At 46.1% G+C, this 21,630-nt stretch overlaps 1 protein-coding gene across 10 annotated transcripts in view; it reads right to left on the reverse strand.

Moving 5' to 3' along the window:
- SHANK2 (SH3 and multiple ankyrin repeat domains 2) overlaps positions 1-21,630 on the reverse strand; it is a 709,321-nt gene that overhangs the window by 405,122 nt on the left and 282,569 nt on the right. For all 10 annotated transcript variants that reach the window (XM_072639430.1, XM_072639427.1, XM_072639424.1 and 7 more), the window contains one exon: positions 11,723-11,892. In XM_072639430.1, coding sequence (XP_072495531.1) covers positions 11,723-11,892 — 170 coding nt within the window. The remainder of the gene's footprint in view (positions 1-11,722; positions 11,893-21,630) is intronic.

The following is a 21,630-nucleotide window of genomic DNA, read 5'->3' on the forward strand; positions in this document are numbered from 1 at the left end:
TAGTTTTGAAAGAACTATTTTCTTCAGTGAGCTTTTGAATCTCCTTTTCCATTTGGCTAATTCTGCTTTTGAAAGCATTCTTCTCCTCGTTGGCTTTTTGAACCTCTTTTGCCAATTGAGTTAGGCTAGTTTTCAAGGTGTTAATTTCTTCAACATTTTTTTGGGTCTCCTTTAGCAGGGAGCTGATCTGCTTTTCATGCTTTTCTTTCATCTCTCTCATTTCTCTTCCCAGTTTTTCCTCCACCTCTCTAACTTGATTTTCAAAATTCTTTTTGAGCTCTTCCATGGCCTGAGCCCATTGGGTGGGCTGGGACACAGAAGCCTTGATTTCTGTGTCTTTGCCTGATGGCAAGCATTATTGTTCCTCATCAGAAAGGAAGGGAGGAAATGCCTGTTTGCCAAGAAAGTAACCTTCTATGGTCTTATTTCTTTTCACTTTTCTGGGCATTTTCCCAGCCAGTGACTTGACCTCTGAATATTCTCCTCACACCCACATCACCTCCTGGTCCTCCCAGCCATCGTTTGGGGTCTGAGATTCAAATGCTGCTTCCCAGCCTTAGGGCTTTTGGCGGGGGCAGGGCTGCTATTCAGTATGAGATTATGTTCAGGTGCTGAGGTTGGGGCAGGGCCACCTCTCAGGCTCAGTTCCCTCAGGGGGTTTATGCACAGACCTTCCACAATGGATCCAGGCTCCCACCCGCTTGGGGAGCCCCAGTCTGCAGCCGCCTCTCAGCTTCTACCTCCCGTGGGGGGGGGGGGGGGCCGAATCATGGGGGCACCCCACTCCCCTCTCGACCCGCCAAAGAGACTCTCTCACCGATCCCCGTCACCTGTGGGAGGAGGGACCCGCGGCGGCCGCTGGAGATCCCGTCCCTGAAGCCTGCTCGGATCTGTATCTCTCGGTGCTGCAGCCGGGGCCGCAGCAGGTCCGGTTTGCAGCGCGATGGACCTTTTGCGAGAGGTTTGCAGGTCCCTCTGTGGGTGGAGGGACCCGCGTGGCCGCTGGAGATCCCGTCCCCGAAGCCCGCTCGGATCTTTTCCTCTTGGTGCCGTGGCCACGGCAGGGCTGCACTCAGCTCCCAGTCCCGGCTCCCAGTCCGCAGCGCGAAGGACCCCCCGTGAGAGGTTTGCAGGTCCCTCCGGAACAGAAATCTCCCTCGCTCCAACGCCCCGTGGCCTCTGGGTGCAGAACTCACCGTGAGTTACTTCCCTGTAGCCGTTCTATGGGTTGTGGGTTCGGAGCTATGTGTATGTGCGTCTTTCTACTCCGCCATCTTGGCTCCGCCCCCGCTGAAGTCTTTTTCTTCTTTTCTTAATGCAGCCTAATTTTTCTGGAGTTTTTTGCCTGCTTAGTCATAATGGTCAGATCCTTAGTATAGGGGTTTGAACTCCCAGGAGGAGTCTACTGCCACTGCCCCAAGGTATTTTCACCAGCTTATGGAAACAGCCATGGCCTAGCAGTCATGGGACTCAGGTTCCAGTCCTGGTCAAGGGGGAAGCTATGTGGCCTTGCTCAAATCCCCTCTTCCTTCTGAACTGCCCAGTTTTCCTCCTATCTTAAACAAGGCCCTCACTGTGTCTCTAAGGTCTTCACGACTTGAGCATCCTGTGATTCCACTCATACTTACAGAACATAGATTCCATACCCAGAGCGTACATAGAGTTACAGGGAAAACCCACACTTCATTTATGCCAACCCTGAACAAATCGACAGCCCCAGTGTAGAGACAGAGCCCCAGTATTTCAGCATCCCCTGAAATAATCAGTCAGTACTCACTAAAAATGACCCCCTCCTTCACCTGGAGGCCACTTTCTCTGAAACCAGAATCACTCATTCATGTACAAAAAGGGGCAAGATGGAACCAAGCTATTATAAGAGACCAATGGGTGCAAAGTGTCATGTAGAACTGTCTTCAACATGGCTGCTGACCTTTCCCACCTGTGTATCCTGCCCCTGGGTGACTTGGGGTGACCAGGAGGTATCCCCCATCACTAGTGCTAAGCCATCAGGGACAGATGCCAGCTGATGGGATTATTGACTCAGGGTCTGCCAGGGGGCATCAGCAGAGCTCCTGGCCTGACTCAGACTCACCCAGGATTCCTGGCTGGCAGATCCATTGGGCTCCCTACACTCACGGATTCTCGTCAGGGCACCCAGGTGGGTTTCTAGATCAATGGAGTATTTCACACGAGTATATGGGATTATTATTTATCTCAATCATTTCTCTTATTTGTACATACCTACTTGCAGGACAAATGCACCCCTTTCCCCCCATTAGATCCTGAGTTCTGTGAAAGTGAGGCCTCTTTATTTCCTTTCTTTAAATACTCAGTACATAGAATAGCGGCTGGTGCTTAATGAGTGTCTGTCTGCTGACCCAACTTGAATGAAAAAGCTTTTATTTAGTATTTATGCTATGCCAGATACAAAGTGCTGAACACCAGGAACACAAACACTGAAAGTTCCTGCCCACAGGGTGCTTCCATTCAAACATAACAAAGTCCTGGGATGAAATGATTAGTCTGAGATGCTCAGAATCTCAGAACTGGAAAGGCCTCAGAAGTCTATCACTCAATTTGTGTCTGAAAAGGCGTCCTGCCCCTCTCCAGCCCTCAGTGGCCCTTCAGCATCCATGGGTTTGGAGACTTCCAGTCAGGGTCAGTCCCTCTGACAGGCTCAGAGGATCATAGATTTTGAACTGGAAGGAACCTTAGAGTCAATCTAGTCCAACCTCTAGTATCTCACCCAAGATCATACAGGTGGGGAGAGAGGAAAGAACTCTTCTGAATGGAGATGCAGTGCATTCATCCCACAGTACTACCCTACTTCCTGGTCAGTTCAAACCATTTTGGGGTTTCCATTTCCATTTCCAATGGAAAGTGAGCTTTTCCAAACATACATACATACATGCACACACTAACCTTCCAACTCTCTCAATATATATATTGCATCTCAATTATGGGATCAAACTTGAGAGCCTCCCCCAGAACCCCCTCAGGCTTTCTATTTGCTGGGTCCTCTTCTCCCTGTCCTTCCTCAGTCCTCCTAGATGTGGCAATAACCCCTGGAATTGTCCTTCAATACTGACTGGAGCCTAGCAAATTCTTAATAAATGCCCACTGATGGATCGTTTGACCATTTCTTTTTTTGACATATCGGTATGGAGACATATACCTTCATTGCTTAGCACCATATAGTCTTTGATTTGTGATTCAAAGTCCATCCTAGACCCCTTTCCCTTTAGCTCTAATCTCCCTAATTTATGCAAATTTCATAGTCTCTTCTGAGCTGCCTGCTGCCTCTAAATCCTTCTAGCTAAATCTCCTTAATCTGTGTTTACCGATTCAGACCTAACCCTAGCACTGCTGGAATGAAGAAGATGCCAGAATGATTACTCAGAGGAAGCAGAGAAAGGAAGAAACTTGTGTTCCTTTAGTGAAACTGAAAGGAAGGAGTGCACATCTGGATTTTGCACAAGCATCCAAGTCCTGTTGATGCCATCAGAAAATACTGGCTATGGAGAAGGACTCTGGATTCCTTCCTCTCCTTGTGAGGCAAGGTCTACAGGGGCAGAAGGGTGATCATACACTCATTTGTAGCAGGTTCTTTACTTATCTGTTTTTCCTTTAGTACAAAGGAAGATTCTATCTTGGCAGGGCAGTGAGTAATAGCTGCACAGATTTGCATAGATCCAGAAATGACCATTAGGCAAAAAGAAAGTGCATCAGTAAAACTTTTTTCTTAAAAACTCTTTTTGAAAATCATCTATATTTCTCAGCACAGTCCTCCTTCCTCCCCTCTCAAAAATCTATTTTTTAAAACAATTTTTTTTCACATTCATCAAGTGTTTTATACCTCAAGTCTCCCATCTATTCAAAGAAGGGAAGGAGGTACAAAGAAAACTAGTTTAAAAAAATGAAATGAACTCTTAAAAATAAAAAATCCAAAAAAAAAAAAAAAAATCAGACCATGAGCTGTCTTTCAGAATCTAGCTCTCAGACCATTAGAAGGAATGTTGTATTATAGGGGAAGCCACCTCCTTAGGCTCTGTGCCTGACCCTCCCTCTTCTGGTAGGGGAGATCCCTACCAGGAAGCTGCCCCATTCCTGAGCTCTGGGAACCCCAAACTACAGGATACTCAGGCTGTCATCAGCCATGGTACCCCAACTTTGTTGTGGCCAATGAAATTAGACATATTACGCCTTCTTGTACTGAGGTTCTTTGGAAAATTTCCCAGACCAGTTGTTATCACTCCACTGTCAGGTCATAACATTTTGGGCCAAAGTGTCAATATTTCTCCGGAAGGAACTGAACTCTGAAGCTGTCAGAGTTTCTGTCAGGTTGACATTTCTTGCCTGATGTCTAACAAGGAACCTCAGCCAGGCAGTGACTGATGGTACAAAGCCATTAATGAGATAAGGGAATGACAGTTTAGCTTGAAGGGAGAAAAAGGAGTCCAGCTCATGAGCTACTGCCCACTCAAGTCGCCAGTTCATTTAAAGCATGTTTTCCAATTGATCTTCTGAAGGGGGAATTTTTTTATTTCTTAGCTTCACTATCCAGCCCTCTGTAGGTGACAGAAAAAAGTTCAAATGTTTCTCTAATGGTCAGAACATTTGCAGTCATGGCATTCCTGGCTTCAAACTGACACCTGGAGTCTCTGAAAATGGATTCAGCATTCAGCCCCCAGTGAGCCAGCTTTGTGGAGCTCGGCAGTTTTGAGAAAGTTGAGTCAGCCCAATACCAGTGTCCTGGCTGGGGCAAAAAAAAAAAAAAAAAAAAAAAATCCAATCCAACCAAACTGGTAGAATCAGCAATCACTCACCTGTTGGTAGGTGGTTTTTGACTTTTTAATGGCCCTGGTCTCTGAATATGAGTTGGAAGCCCAAGCACCTCTGTGACTGGAGGTGGTTTCTTTACAGTGGAGGGATTATAGAGTTTTCTTCCCCTGCCATGGCAATCTCATTGACTCATGGGATTCTAAACTATGGGTGGATAGAGACTTTAAAATCATCTAATAGGATCCCCCCATTTTACAGGTGAGGAAACTGAGGCTAATGGAAGGGCAATGACTTGCTTCAGTTCTTAGAGGCAGGCTCAGACTATCAGATGCCAACAGCAGTGTTCCTTCTATGGTTCCCCATTGATTAGGGCTTTAGCTCTCATCTTTATATAGAGGACCATCCAAATCTCCATCTTCAGGCCTGAATTCCAGTCCCCTATTTATATATGGCTGCTGGGTAAGCACATTTGGCTATCCTGTCAACCGCCTCCTAATCTTTCCTTTTTGGGGCCAAGCTCAGTCACTATGATTTTATTACATTTGGTTTTTACTATTTTGTTACTAATGGTTGGGATCAATAAGCAGACTGTTCACTTGGTTCTACCTGCTTCATTTTGCATCCGTCCATGTAAATCTTCCTGTCTTTCCTGTTCCTGTGTTCTTACAGGTCAACCAGGCAGTGAGAAGATGACCTTCCACTGGGCTGCCCTGCCCTCTTTTCTTCCTAATCCATCTTCTCCCCTGAGAGGGGCTGCTCAGAGCCCAGAGGTTGCCCAACTGCTCACCCAGCAAGGTGGCATAGTGGAGAGAGTGGTGAACATGAAGTCAAGGATAACCGAGTTCAAATCCAGCCTCAGATCCTTCCTAGCCATGGGACTCAAAGTGAATACTTAACCTCTGTCTGCCTCAGTTTCTTCATTTGCAAAAGAGGGATAATATCAGCATCTACCTCACAGAATTATTGGGACGATGCTTGTAAAGTGCATTATAAACCTTAAAGAGATACAAACCTTAAAGAGATACACAAATTCTAGCTATGAATATATTATTTTATTCTACTAACAGTACTTAAACAGTCAATAGTTAGAGTAGATATTAGTCATAATCAAAGCTCACTTATTTATAATACTCTAAAATTCACAAAGCACCTCACAAATATTATCTCATTTGATTTTCACAACAACCTTGGGATTTAAGTGGTATTATGATCCCTATTTTACAGATGAGGAAACTGAGCAGGCAGAGGTTAAGTGACTTGCCAAGGGTCACATGGCTAGTAATTTTCTGAGGTCAAATTTGAACTCAGGTCTTCCTGAACCCAAGTCCAGAGTTCTATCTACTGTGCTACCTAGTTTGGATGATGAGGATGGTGAGGATGACGATGGCTTAAACGAGATGGGAATCACCTCATCTTCCTTCTGATACCAAATCCCAAAATCCTCTTGCTTTATCATCTGCACTATCTCTATGCCATGTGGGGCTAAAACCCTTCTTCCCACTGCTAGCAGTGTTAGCTGACCTCCTGAGGAAGCCTAAAGAGCTTGGGCCTTGCCATCCAACCTGCACGCCCCCCAGAAGCCCTCAGAGCCTTCGTATTTGCTTGACAGCTGGTTTTGTTACTGTGGATTGTCCCTCTCAAGAAGAACATAAGTTTCTTGAGAAGAAGAGAGACTGCCTTTTTTCTCTTTGTGTGCTCATTTCTTTGTATGGGGTAAGTACACAGTACGTGCTTATTAAATGTTTTTTCATTCATGAATTAAAAAAAAATCTCAAGCCAGCTCATGAGAATGCAGGATGAGAGGGGTGGGAACCCCAATTGTTCAGTTTGGCTAGAACTGTCACATAAGAGAATAAAGTCAGAAAAAGAGGTTGGAGTCAGGCTGTGGAAGGCTTTAATTGCTAGTCTAAGTAACTTATATTTTGTCCTAGAGGCACAAGGGAGTCAGTGAAAGTTTCTGAGTGAGGGTGGGGGAAATGCCACAGTCACACTTATGCATAAACTCCTTTTGGCTACTCTGTGAAGGATGAAATGGAAAGAGGAGGGACTGGAGGCTGAAGGATCACACAAAGGGACAACATTTGGTGAGGACCTGGACTCGAGATGGCCCCTTAGTGGAGAGGAGGGAACACATGGGAGCCATGATATGGAGGCAGAATCAACCAGGTTTGTGAATGGACAAAGAAGAGGGGAAGAGGCCAAAAGGAGTCAACACTGGCTAAACATGGGATTGGATATGGGACCTGGAGGCAGGGAGAGCCTCAATTTACTGACTAGGAGACTGAGCAAGTCACAGCCTTTCTGGGCCTTGGACACTTCATCTATAAAACAAAGGGTTTGGAATTGATGAACTCGAAGGTTCTTTCCAGTGTGAGCATGTACGCACATATACACAAAATGATCCCATGAAGCCATGAAGCAGGAAGCATGGTGGTCCCTTCCAAAGAAATGAGGAGGCTGGGAGGAAGACCAGGTTTGTGGGGGATAATAACTTTGGTTTTGGATCTCTTGAATTTGAGATGTTGGTAGGATATCCAAGTGATGTCCAGTTGACAGCTGGAAATGGAGAGTCAGGAGAGAGACACATACTGTTTCTATCACTGGTGTGACAGATGACCTGTTGAATCACTGGAATCAATGAGGAGGGAGAGGGGAGAGGGGAGAGGGGAGAGGGGAGAGGGGAGAGAGGGAGAGAGAGAGAGAGGGAGGGAGGGAGGGAGGGAGAGAAGGAGAGGTAAAGAGGAGGAGTGATGGAGAGAGGGAGAGGGGGGGAGGTAAAGGGGTGAGGGGGAGGGAGGGAGGGAGGGGGGAGAGAGGGAGTGGGGGAGGGAGCTGAGGACAAAGCTTTGCTGAACATCCATAATAAGAATTGGAAGGAGGGGGATGAATGGGTCACATGGTTTCTCTGGAGTCATTCCTTTGGATAGCGCCTTGAATGGGGACAGAAGTGATGGCCTTAGGCAGTTTGGAAGGACAATCCAGAGTACAAGAGGTCCTTCCTGGAATTCTGAATGGTAAAATTATATCGACAAAGGCTGCACATGAAGTGTGCTGCCCAGGGGAAGCAGATCCCAGTTTTCTCCTCAATGAACTAAAATTGCCCAGAATGGCGCCCAGACCATGAATCAGGACATGTGCACACACACAGACATCCAGAGGCTTTGAGCTTCCAGTAATTTATATGCCATTCAAGGAGATCCAGAGCCCAGGCATCCACATTCTTCTCCAGTCTATGGGTGCCATGTGAAGGCTTCATTTCATTGAGGCAATGATGTTCCCACCCTCTGATTATAAAGATTGCAAGTTTGCTCCAGGAACAAGCAATCATTCTGTGCTACAAAGACCCTGTGTTTATTCTCAGCCTGAATGGTCAAAGACACTGGCTGGTAAGGGGCAGATAAATGGCACCCAAGTCAACCCAACAGGGACCATGCTTTCTGGTGCCCTGAAGTGACCTCCTGGCCTAGAGGGGAGATGGAAGAGCTAGGAAGGGGGCAGGACATTGAAGAGGCTGCTGAGGAAGGTTAGGCTGTCAGACCTCACCAGCTCCTGCACTCGGACCCTAGCACATTATGGGAAAACAAGCACCTTGGATCTCAGCTAGAAGGACTCCCACCTTCTTTTTACAGACAGACATTCCTTTTCCTTTAGTTGATTCTCACAGTGAAGGAGAAAAGGTGGCACCAAAGGCACCTTTCAAATACTGCAGCCCTCCCTGCCCCTCCCAGGCCTCCCAGGAGAAGGTGGGGGGGACTCTTTGACAGCTGTGCCTTCCTTTATCTTTTTAGATAATCGTCAACAGAAATAGAAACCAGGAAAAGAACACAGTGTTGTAGCAATCCAGCGGGGCGGCTGGTGGGGAGGAGAGTTGGAGTTGTGGGCTATGAAGTAATTTATATTGAAATACAATCATTCATTTCACAGAAAGCAAGAAGGCCTTTGTTGCCCAGGGACAGACCTTGGCAGCCTCTGGAGGCCAGGCTGGTGTAGATGAGGCAGCCTCCCCACTAACAACTGGAAATAGTGGGGCAAGAGGTTGCCAGTGTAGACACAGACTCAAGGATCTATACCTAAGGGATGGGCTTTTACTGCTGGGGATGATTATATACACAAGCGATAGTTGGCCTTAACTGTATCCCAAGCAGCAGACACATGATGTCACAGAGGGTCTGACTCAGGAGGTATTTTTAGTGAAGCAATACAACCTCCTAATTATACCACAGCTATTCCCCCTCCCCCTACCACACACTCAAGTTGACCTCCTCCCCCCTTGCTTCCAGAGCAGCTGCCCCCTTCCACATCAGGGTCTTTTCAGGGCAAAGCCAACAAGAGGGTTTCCTCCCTGTGGCATCCATCACCTGCAGGATATAATTCAGGAAGGCAGCTCTGATGCGCAGCGTAGGCAAGTTAGGCTGGCAAAAATCAGGGGGAGGCCAGGAGCAGGTGATGGACAGCTGTCTCCAGCCCTCTGGCCTTGGGGTCCCAAATTCCCTGGTGCATGTGCCCAGAGTACTGACCACTCATCCTCTGCTAGATGGACAAACACAGGGGCTCTCCTGCCTCCAAGCAGCTTCAGGAGGATTCCTGAACATCCAGGGTGGTCTTTTGGGTCGAGAAGCTCTTAACTTTCAGGGAAATGTTAACTGCCTCAGAGGTATGTGGATATGTGTGTGTGTTCACGTGTGTGTGTTCATGTGTGTGTGTGCGTGTGCATATCACTAATGACAAAACGGCATCTTTGTAACTAGGCCTGTGCAGTTGGGGTGTGGTCTCAAGGCATTCCATTTTGTAAGGTCCTAACAGCAATTTTACCTCTTCAAAGGGTAGAGACAAAACAGCTCAGCATCTAGTGTATGAGAATCACGAATTAAAATGGGAAGTCGATGGACAGCCTCAGGCGTCTCTGCCTGCTCCCACTAGCAACAGTCTTGTGGAATTCCAGGGCTTCCCAAACCAGGGTACTTTCCTTCCACCCTTACTGTCTACACTGTATCTGACTTAGAAATTCCACTTGAGGATGTCTTCCAGCCATGCCCTGAGAACCAGCATTGCTAATGGCAGCTCTGGCATGGTGAGGGGACAGGCAGCTGAAGTGGGAGTCAGGAAGACCTGGGTTTAAATCCTACATCTGCCTCTGGCTAGAGTTATGTGGCCAGGAGCACATTTACTGACCTCGTTGTGCTTAAAGCCACTCCCTGAGAGCCACAGCAATGGAATCAATGCATCTGGGTTCCAATTCTGCCTCGGGTGCCTACTACTAGTGTGGTGTTGGACCAGTCACTCCCCTTCCATAATCCTGAGAGGGTCCCTCAAAATCCAGGACCCTCTGACTTGCTGATTCACAAACTGCCTGGGGGAGGGCTTCCCAGAAGACTGCAGTCATCTCATGTCATTCCAGTCATGCCCCAGGCTATCACATAGCACCATCCATTACTGAGTTCAAGCCCAAGGAGCTGAGAACCAAGGGCAGGCATAGGTGTTTGGAGGAGACACAGGAGGCATAAGCAGAAACAAAAAATGGTAAATGGCATGTCCAAAAACACCTCATCAACCCTCCTCCCCCCAACTCCCACATGTGCTCCACCTTCTTTCAAGTCTGTAGGGTGATTTAATTCTCTGCATTGTTGATAGAATGGGCTTTGGGGTTACTTCAAGCCTGGAGGATTTGGATATGAGGAAGCTCAGGGCTTCATAGTCGCCCCCCAAAGTCAGAGGGAGAAGATAGTTTCTTGGGCTCCTCTGTGGCTGGCCATGGTAGGCCTCCTGGAGAGAGTAGGCAGGTCCCTTTCCATGGCAGGCCCCTGACAGTGGGGATCACAGCTCAGTCGGAAGTCAGGGGCCTCAAAGGGTGAGAGAGGGAAACCAGGAAGCAGCAGGCAGTGGGAGGCAGCATGAGGACAAGGAAGGCCATGTAGGGCCACACTGCCAGCGAGTGCCAGGAGGGGGACAGTAATGAGGATGATGATGATGAAGGGGATTGCAGCAGAGAAGCCCAAGGTGCTCTCCAAATATGAGCCCATCTACGTCTCACAGGAACTCAGAGGGATACAGACCTCAGGGATCATTATACCCATTTCACAGATGAGCAGCCTGAGGCTCAGAAAGGGGCAGTTACCTGTCCAGTAACAGATCTAAGAAGGCATCAGAAGCAGGATCTGCAGCCTTGCCTTGCTGACTCACAATCAGGCCTTCTGGGAAACATGCCTCACTGTTTCTCCCTAAGGTGATGCAAACATACTGCCCTAGAAGCAAGCCCACCACAAGTTGTGGGAATGAGGAGAGAGACATGGATTCTAGTCCTGCCCCTAAATGACTGTGTATCCTAGAGGAACAATTATTCTCTCGAATCTCAGTTTCCCCCTCTATAAAACGAAAGGGCTCTAAAGCTTGGTGTTTCTGGCCCCGGGGGAGAGTACAGTCAGCGAGCATATGGATGGAACTAGAGACTGAGGACAGAACTGGGTTCTCCTTAGTGCCTGTGTACTATTGTACAGTTCCCTGTCCCCTCTGGCCTGAAATGAACTAGGTTGGACTACACGGCCTCTCAGGTCCCTCCCAGATCTTAATTCTATGACTCTCTGTTTTGGAAACAGGGGCAGCTGGATGGTATAGTGGGTAAAGCCCTGGACTTGGAATTAGAAATATTCATATTCCTGAGTTCAAATTTGGCCTCTGACCTTTACTAGCTAGTTGTGTGACCCTGGGCAAGTTACTTAACCTTGTTTGCCTTGGATTCCTCATCTATAAAATGAGCTGGAGAAGGAAATGGCAAACTACTGTAGTATCTCTACCAAGAAAACAAGAAATGGGGTCATGGAGGGTCAGATACGACTAAAAACAACTACACATTTTGGGAACAGAGAGGCTCTTCCTGTCATTTGTGGGCAAGTAAATACCTGGGGAAAAAAACCCAAGGAAAACAACAGAACTTGAAGCTGACCTTTGACCCTGTCGCCTCGGTGAAGGTGGATCTCTCCATCGACTTGAGGTTGATATGGCTTTACAACAACAAACAGTCTACCGGGCACTGCGCTGTACAGCTTGCGCTTGGGCCCCGGGTAGTCAAAGGCGGAGATGGCATCCTTACTGGCACCAGGAGCGAAGCTGGAGCTGGAGGAGAGGAGAAACATTAGAATCACCATGGAGGATGGACTGCTTCTGCTAACCCAGGCTGGAAGTGGTGACCTGAGCTCCCTCTCTGTCTGCAGGTGGCAAACATTCCCCATTTGAAGATTTTTAATAACATGGAAACATGTTCTGCATGACTGCACATATATGATCTACAGCAAATGGCTTGCCTTCTCAAGGAGGGAGGAAAGAAAGAGAATTTTGAACTCAAATTTTAAAAAAAATGAATGCTAATATTTGTTTTTGCATATAATTTAGAAAAAATATTAAAAAATGAAGATTTTTAATAAAGGAAATGCCATATTTAATTCAATGAACATTGATGAAATGTCTGCTATCTGTGGGGCCTTGTGCTGGACACGGGGCACACTGCTCACCCTCCAGGAGTTTACAACCTCCTGACACCCCAAGATCTTGGTGCACTCAGTCACACACAAAATTGGCCTCTTGGCCTGTGTCTCCCCCTGTTCTCCCTCCCCCAAAGAGGGTCACATTTTCATTTGGACATAAGACTGTACCAATGAGATATCCATAGTGTACAATTCAGACTGAAGTGAGAAAAGGGGAATTTCACAGAAAAATACTTTTTGAAACCTCTCCTTTCTGTAACTACCTGGTAATTTTCTTATTTCTATTGGTGAAAAGGCCTAATACTTTATTTTTAAGAAGGAAAAAATGGATGTGTCCAGCCATTTTCCTATCAATGATAATCAGCAGCTGTCACCATGAATGGATTTCTTATGAGATTTACTTGTCAAATGAAGGACTGGCTGCAGGATCCAACAAGACCTTTCTGACTCTGTCATAGGCAGCTGACCATCCGATGGGGCTGATGACTTTGGATGGCTTGCAAGTCAAGACCTCATCTGTGATGTCATCCAGAATGAAGGATGGACAACAGCATTGAGTGCCTACTATGTGCTATACGCTGTACTAAGCATGAGGGATATGAAGAAAGATAAGAAAGAGTTCCTGCTCTTGAGGGGCTCAAATGGGGGAGATGATACACAAACAACCATGTCCTGATAAGCTTTAATCCAGAAGGGAGAGAAAAGTAATTGGACTGGACCAGAGGAAAACAAAACAATGTCAACAAGAGAGACAGCATGGGATAGAAGCGAGAGCCCTGTCTTGCGGTCCAGGACCTGGTTTCCATGGCAATCATTTAGCTCCATCCCCCTCACTGTTCAGATGATGAAGCGAAGGCCAAGACTTATCGAAGTCATACAGGTAGTAAGGGACAGAATCAGAGCTTGAACCCACAGCTCTGCTTCCAAATTGAGCATACTTTCCAGAAGGCAAATCGACTATGAACTTAGATCCACACTGGAAGTCACTGTTTCTCAGTCTCATTAGAGGAAAGAGGTTTGTTTTCCAAGATCTTAACAAATTCTACCAAATTCAGAGAACTGAAGAGGGTAAGTCTGTTTCATCCTTGTCACTCCTTATGAGTGATTTGGTGAATAAAACTGGACTAAGGGTCATTGGAGCCGGCTGATACCCCTGGAGTCCATCACAAATACAGTGTGGATGAGGAAAGGGTTGGGAAGCCTCTCAGGAAAAGTCTCCCCACCTCCATGTAGGGAGGGGTGCAGAAGGCAATCTCTGCCATCACTCCAAACCACAAGAGAGAAAAAAAAAGACCAGCTAACTAGGACAGCAGGAGGCCAGGGCAGTAGCTAGGAAACAGCAGGACCCATTAGTCCCTGGAAACAAAAAAAACAAAAAAAGAAGAAACCAGAAAGCTAAAGCTATGATAACAAGAGCACCAAAGATAGGAGAGAGGCAACTTTGCACGTTCCAAAGCCAGGATCTGAGGATATATGACAAGGAGACCTTCTGCTCTGCCTGGGCAGAACACATCTGGAGAGCTGGGGCCAGCTCTTGGCCTCACATCTGGGGGCCAGTGTGGGATGGAGTGTTGAACAGGGAGCTTGGAAGGCATGGATTCAAGTTCTGCCTCTGAAACTCACTGGAAAGCCATCTGGCTGTCCATATGACTTCTCCAAGACTCTGTTTCCTCCTCTGTAAAACAGGGATGACAAGACATCCCAAAACCCTTCCTCCCAGGTCTGCTTCATGTACACGTGTTGGGGAAGGGAAGGCTGATCTCTAATTATTGATCTCAAACTGATTCCCCTCCTCTTCCCCCCTAATTGATGTAATCAAAGAAAATAGGGGGCTGATAATGACCTAAACTCTAAAGATGCCCAGCCATCTCCTTACAAAGTATGAACCACATTCTCAGTTGAAAGGAAGGGGTCAAGTCACTGACCCGGCTCCCTTGAGTTCAGGCTGAGTCTCTAGTCCTGGTCTGAACAGGTCTGTGGCTGGTGATCTTGCACCTGACCAGAGGGCATGGGGGGGGGAAGGGAGAAGGGATTTCCTTCTCTTTTCTCCTCCACCAGCAAAGACTGTCACCCAGGAAGAAGCCCCTGTAGCCGCAAGGACCCTGACACATCCCAGATGGCCTGCTAGCACAGGTTCTTAGATGTGCTTTTCTAAAAGGAAAGCAACTTTTGAGAAGTCAACAATCTTCTTTAATCACATATACCCACAGAGAAAATACAAGCCACAAATTAAGCAAAACGTATATCACAGATCAATAGACAGACCTAACTGTCTGACATTACAAACACACACAGTTACCAGAGGGAGAAGCAGCAGCTTCTGGGTTTTCAAAGGGGTGGGGCAGTGCGGCTCCTTAACAGCTACCCAGAGTCTGACCTGGGCATAACACATGAACCTTCTTCCAAGGAGTAAGGCGCTAAAGCAAAACCTCACCTCAGAGTATGTATACAATTTTCAGGGAGGACATCACAACTCTTGTGACCCAGTGCCTCATTAATTGACGAAAAGTGTGGGCCTTCCTACAAAGCAAGCCTCCCCTAATTAAGCTTCTCTTAATGGGCTCCAGATGAGGCTTAATAATGGGCAGGGGGAGATCTTTAACTCTAATGAACATGACAGCCCTCTATCCAACGTCAGAAGTTAGTTTGAGTTTGAAGGGTACTGGAGGAAGCACACATTTATAACGAGCCTAAGAGAAGCCAGGCCTTGTTCTAGATGCCGAGAATAGAAAGACAAAAGATGAATGTCTCTAACCTCTACATTTTTATTTTTCAAATAAAGCAGAAATAAGGGCTAACCATGGATATCATTATTAAAGACTGGAAAAGGTACCATCATAGCCTCACTTAAAGCAGGCATAGTTCCATACAGTCCAATCTGAAACAGGACTTAGCTTATAAGTGGGTTGCTCGGATAAGCGTCAGTGGCCAGACCACACTTGAAAGGCTGTTCTTTGAGAAAGTGATAAGGTTTGCTCTACTTGGTACTAGAAGACAACTCATGGGACCCTATGCATTAACCATGGAAGGGCCTTGAAGGATCTTCTAGTCAGCCCATTTTATATAGCAGGGAGTTTAAGCTCAGACAAGGCAAGTAACATAGACTTTACCCAGACAATGAGATCTGTCCAAAACATATCACCGCCTTGGGATGTGATGAGCTCTCCATAGAAGGAAAGACAGGATAATCACTTATCAGGTTTTCTACAAAAGGGATTCTTTGCACAAAGGCTCTTCCTAAAAGCTTATTGATTGAATGCTTAAGTAAAGGCTGGATTCCATGGTCCTTCCAGCTTTGGCATTCATAGCCTCAAACCTCCCATAATACACTTTGGAATGCTTGAGATTCAGCCTGAGGGTTTAGAAAACATAAATGGAGAGTGTCTGCCAGCTACTACTTAGTCACCGAGACTGCCTTCGTTCTGGATAGTGAGGGCAGCCTTGCTCTGCCCCACCCCTGCTCCAAGGCCCTCATGGGGAATCCCTGCCAGCTTTCATCAACAATCCTTCACAGCCTGGGGCAAGCAGTACCAACTTTATAAAGGAGAAAGGCTATGCGACTTTCCCTCTGCCTTCAAAAGAATGGGAAACTACACAAGGAAAACAGATCCCTGTCTGCAAGCTGAGTTATTTATTGTGTCAACATGCTTCAAACGGGTGGTCATTTCAGTAAAAGGGAAAAAGTCAATTTGATAATTCAGTGGAGATGACTTAAGAATTGAGTCAAATGAACAGATCCCTAAGTCCCAAGAATCCTCAGTCAACAAATATTCACAAATCAACCATACTGGCAACCATACTGGCTAACACAGGTGCCTGGGAAGGAACACTGACTTCCTCGTCCAAGGAACCACTTGATATTGTACAAGAATATTATTCATATATAATATTAATAATTATCACTGATGCTGGGTGCCTTTGATACAAAGACAATTCCTGCCCCTATTAGGAGGAGAACTCCCTACCCCTCTACATGGATATAGATAAATATAGCACAAGGGAAACGGAGAAGAGAGAGAATACTAATGGGGAGGGTCAGTGAAGGCTAACAAGAAAGTGTGAGCTACGATTTGGCGAGGCAGAAGTGAGGGCATGCATGCCAGGAATGAGGAGTATCTTGTAGGAAAGCACAGAGAATGGAGACAAAATACTGAGTTTAGAGGAAGATGGAGAGAGGTGAACTAGACAATAGTACAAACAGATGAATTTGGAACTTTTGGAATAGGGAGGCCTGAAAATATTCGTTGCAGTTATTTATTACCTCCCCACTGGAAGATCTCAAGTGGAGTGCCCCAAGGATCTGTGTTTGGATTCATACTGTTGAATTTTCTTAATTTGTGACTCTGATAGTCCACAGATGGTGGGGTCATCAGATCTGCAGATGACAGTGCTGGGAGGGATAACTAACCTACTAAATGATAGTAATAAGACAACAAGATCTTCCCGGTCTACAACATTGATCCAATTCTGTTAAGATTTAATTTCTTAGGGATATTTGGATGTGGATTGTTCTAGGTGGCCACTGAGTTTTCTACAAACTTGGAATTTTGATTCTATAAAGCAGACTCCCTGATAAAAGCCTGGAAAGGCTGCATTCTCTTCCATCCAGGCAGTTGGGAGCCACAGAAGATTTCTAAGCAGGAGAGAGGCATGTGCTATAAAAAGATGATTTTTGCCAGCTGTTTAGAGGATGATGTGAGTGGGGAAAGGCTGGAGGTAGGAAGACCAGTCAGGAGGCTATTAAAATAGCCTAGGTGACAGGGGGCAGGGCTAATTATTTGAAATGTTGATTTAAACTCCATTGGCTGCAAATTATCTCCTTCATATTGGTGGAGGGTTAAAGATTTTAATCAGTGAAATAACAAGTAATATCTTCTTCCACAGCCCTTAAGGCTTAGAAAGGAGTTCTCTCAATAACCCTATGAGGTACATGGCACAAACATTGTTGCCTCATTTGTACAGATAAAGAAACTGAGACTCAGAGTGGTGAAATGACTTGCCCCAGGTCACACAGCCAGTAAGTGTCTGAGACAGGATTTGGATTTGGGCCTGGCATGACTTCAGTTCCAAATCTCTTTCATCAAACTGCTTCTAAAATAACAGTGACATATGTTGGGCAAGATATTCTGGCTATTTTGAGGGTAAACAAGCACCTTCCTAAAAGAGTGCTTCAAAGTCCCTTCCATGACTTCCCAATGGTACCATGATCCTAGAAAGCTCCTGGAATGCAAGGAAAGCTCCGTGTGTGGACTAGCCACTCTCATGGCTATTACCATGACCATTATCATCTTTGAATTTCATTGAAAATCTTGGTGCTCAAAGAAAACAAAAAAAGGTCAGATCCCTATAGGATGAATTAATTAGCTACTTGAAATGAAAGGCACTGTTAAAAATCGCTCATTTCCCTTTGGTTTGATGAGTCTTGTTGAAGTGGGGTCTAGGCAGGGAAGCGAGCATCCATAGATAAAATTATGAGTTTGGCTAACGTGGCCAACTTGCTTCTTCCTGACCTTGGTGTTGTTCATGGCTTTGCCCAGGCTAGTCCCCATGCCAGAAGTGTCCTCCCTCCCTATCTCCTCCTCAGGACACTCCCTGGTTCCACCAATGATCTGGGCCCTAAAGAACTGAATCAGTAGTTACTTCATTTTTCAAGCTCTGCCTTTAGGAGAAAGAGACCAAAACCTGAAGAACCTCATGGATCCCAAGAATTTATTTTGAACACACAAACTGTGGGGGCATCCCTGGGCTCAAAGCCCATTCAGCTGAAGCTTCCATTCCTGCTGCAGCCACATTTCTGGTGAGGCCCAACTTTGTTCAGAGGAAGTGTATTAAACACCTGTTACACACAGAAGGAATGAGAAAGGCGCCAGGCACTTGGAGAGCTCCAGAGACACATGGGTCATAGCCCCTGCCTGGCAGAAGCTGAAGAGCCAGCAGCAGAGCTCTCAAGATACTTTCCATTCCAAAGCAAGTTCAGGACTGGGGACTCATCCCATTCACTGAAGGAGCTGACATCCAAGATACCTGAGAGAAGAGGAGTGTGCAGTTATTTCTTCCTGGGACCCAGGACAGATGCTCACTTACTTTCTAAACCAACCCCCCCCCCCCTTTTCCAGTGATCCTTCAACTCTTCAGACTATACCAGGAGAACAGCCTCAATTAGGTACTAATAGCTGGTAATAACTCAATATGGAAGTTGGTTTCTGCACAGCTAGGTGGCTCAGAGGTTAGAATGCCTGCCCTGGAATCAGGAAGAGACATCTTCATCAATTCAATTCAGGCTTCATACACTTATCAAGTCAATTAGGTCTGTTTGTCTCAGTTTCCAAATCTACAAAATGAGTTGGAGAAGGGAATGGCAAACCACTCCAGTTTCTTTGCCAAGGAAACCCCAAAATGGGGTCATGGAGAGTCAGACATGACTGAAGAGACTGAATAACAATTCAAAGTTTTTATTCATATGAGTTATTTTATATTTATGTATATTATGTATATACACGTAAAGTTTTTACACAAACTTTAATAGCCATAACCAGAGGAAGGGGATCAAGAGGAAGCCTGAGCCTAGAAATTTGTTCCTTTTTTCTCTCTGGTCCTTAAACCCTCTGGAATGTCCAATCCTCTGCTCTGAAGTCACTAATAGAAAGGACCTATCGGAGCAGAGGTCCACACCCTGGGGAGGAGGGAGGGGAGCAGGACTGGACCCAGTCTGTACTGGACCAGTTCAAGGACAGTCATGCGGCACAGACAATTATGAGAGGAATGTAACAAGTCCCTACTATGTGTCCCACTGAGTCCCCAGGGCACAGTTGCCCCCAGGTTTGGTCTGGTGCTTCTCTTGAGGTGAGGGTACAGTGCTCATCATGGGGAGGAAAGATCAGGAATGCTCCCTTCGAGTCTAAGCCAAAGACCCACTTTCTGCAACAAGTCTTGCCCACTGATTCCATGCTTTCCCTCCACTAAGTTTCTCTAGTTCACCCAGTTGCTGTCTAGTCTGTACATGATTGTTTGCATATGGTTCTCCTGTTAGTCCATGAGCTCCCAGTGAGCAGGGAGTCTTTGGGTCTCCAGGACACAACACAGCACAAAGGAGATGTTTGGTGAATCCCCGAGTGGCCCTCAGGGAGGAAAGTCTGCTTCTCACATCCATGGACATCAGCATCTCAGGACAAATGCCCATTGCCCCCATCTTGGTTATGGGAAGAAAGGAAATAAGCATTTATTAAGCACCTACTATGTGCAAGTCACTGGGCTAAGCACTTTACAAACATTTTCAGATTTGCTCTTCATGACAATGCTAGTACCACTATTAGCCCCATTTCAGATATGGCGAAACTGAGGCAGATAGAGGGTAAGTGGCTTGCCCAGGGTCACACAATTGGCAACTGAGCTGGATTTGAACTTCGGTCCTGGCTCTGAGTCTTGGATTTTCCCAGGTGACTCACTCCTCCTTAGGCCTCTTTCCAGAACTGGAACATGAGGGGACTGGGAAGGAGAGTTCCTAAGGACCCTTGCATTTCCACCCTCAGGAGGATGGTGAGCATCCTGGATCTCACTATTTGACTAGGGCAGCCAGTGTTTAGTCACTAAATCCAGCCAGCTACCTCCTTTGTGGGGTGTTGGGAGTTCTTACACTGCTACTTTGTTTGGATTTCTAAAACCTGGACGTGGGCAGAATTCTACAAGTATTTATCAAGGGTCTACATGTGCCAGGCACATCATGAACCTTCAGTTAACCAGGAAATCAACATTCTCCCTCAGCCTCTCAATATTCTGGGTAAGTAGAGTCACATTGAATTTCCTCCTGAAAAATATTGCTTTTGATGTTATGGAGACTGTGCCATCTTATCCTAAATTGCTTCAGAAGACGAGTTCATAGTCATGAAAATATAATATTTAGAGCACAGTGGCAAGATTATCTTTAATCAGGATTATAATTAATTAAGTTTATATGCCACTTTAAGGTTTACTTGATAGTTCCATATATTAGCACGTTTGATTCTCTCAATAACCATATGAGGTAAGAGCCATTACTATTCTCACTTTACAGATAACAAAACTGAGGCTGAGAGAGGTTAAGTGACTTGCCCAGGGTCAAACAGCTGGTAAGTCTCTGACCCTGGACTCAAACGCAAGTCTTCCTGAGCTCGGATCCAACAGTCTATACCCATAATGCATAAGGCTGCTAGCTATTATTACTATATACCTTGGAGGGAAGGGGAAAATGAAAACATGGGCGATAATACAAACGCTAACCGGTTTGCAAAGGGCTTTACATATATCATTTCATAAATGGTTCTCATGGTTTTGAGGGAAGACCACCTTTATAATCACCATTTTATCACAAAGAAACTGAGGCAGAGAAAAGGCAAATGACTTCCCCAGAGTCCTATAGGTTCATGACTTCTTCTACAATGGGCCAGAAAACCTTAAACTACACAGACCTAATGAAATGTTCACTTGTTCCCTGCAGGAGGAGAAAGGAGTCTGAGACCAGAAACTCTGGCTTGAGGTGCTGGAACTGTCACCCATTCAGGATGTGAACTGCAGCAGCGCTTTTGCAGAAACCAGGATCCTTTGGGCCTCCCTCTGAATCTCCTCCCTCTCTGCTGAGGACTCCAATGCCAACTTCTTTGAGAAATGGGGGCCATTTGCAGGAGGCCCAGCCATTGCTCCTGCCCATCCCCCACATTTACAGAGAGATAGCTCTAACCCAGCTCTTCAGCTCCAGTCTCTGCGGCAGAGGGGGCCCTTCACTTTGTCAAAAACAAGCCCCTGCTTGTGATTTCAATCTCGTCTTTTATCACTTCATCCTCAAAGTGTTTGTCTATTGCTGCTTCTCCCTCTCTCCTCTTCCTTCAGTTCTCTCTCCCTCCTTCCTTCCTCTATCCATCCTTCCCTCTTCCATTTTCTCTCCCTTCCCCCTCTCTATATCCCCTTTTCCAACCTCCCCCCACCAACTTTCTCTCCCTACCTCTCATTTTCTCCTTCCTGGCTTTCAGAAAACACACGTAGGTCAAGGGATTGTAGATTTGAAGCTGGAAGGAACCTCAGAGATTCTTTAGTCTGATTCCCCCTTTCATTTTACAGAGGAGGAGTCACAGACCCAGGGGTTGAGCAATTGGCCCAAGGTGACCCATGTAGGAACCATGTGTTAGAATCCAAGTCTCCCTCAGCCTGTGGCGGGTGTGGGGGAACTTCACCTCATCATCCATCTCTAGGTTATTAGGTAGTTCAGTGCTCTGCCAAGGTTCCTCTTCTTTTCTTTCTTAGGACTCTTTCCTGCTAATCTCACCAATTCCCAAGGACTTAGTCATTTCTATAAAGACCATACAGCCATACATACATATGCACAGCCAAAGGTACAAAG

The sequence above is a fragment of the Notamacropus eugenii genome, chromosome 2 (genome assembly GCF_028372415.1).
Source record: "Notamacropus eugenii isolate mMacEug1 chromosome 2, mMacEug1.pri_v2, whole genome shotgun sequence".
In the NCBI taxonomy this organism is placed as follows: domain Eukaryota; kingdom Metazoa; phylum Chordata; class Mammalia; order Diprotodontia; family Macropodidae; genus Notamacropus; species Notamacropus eugenii.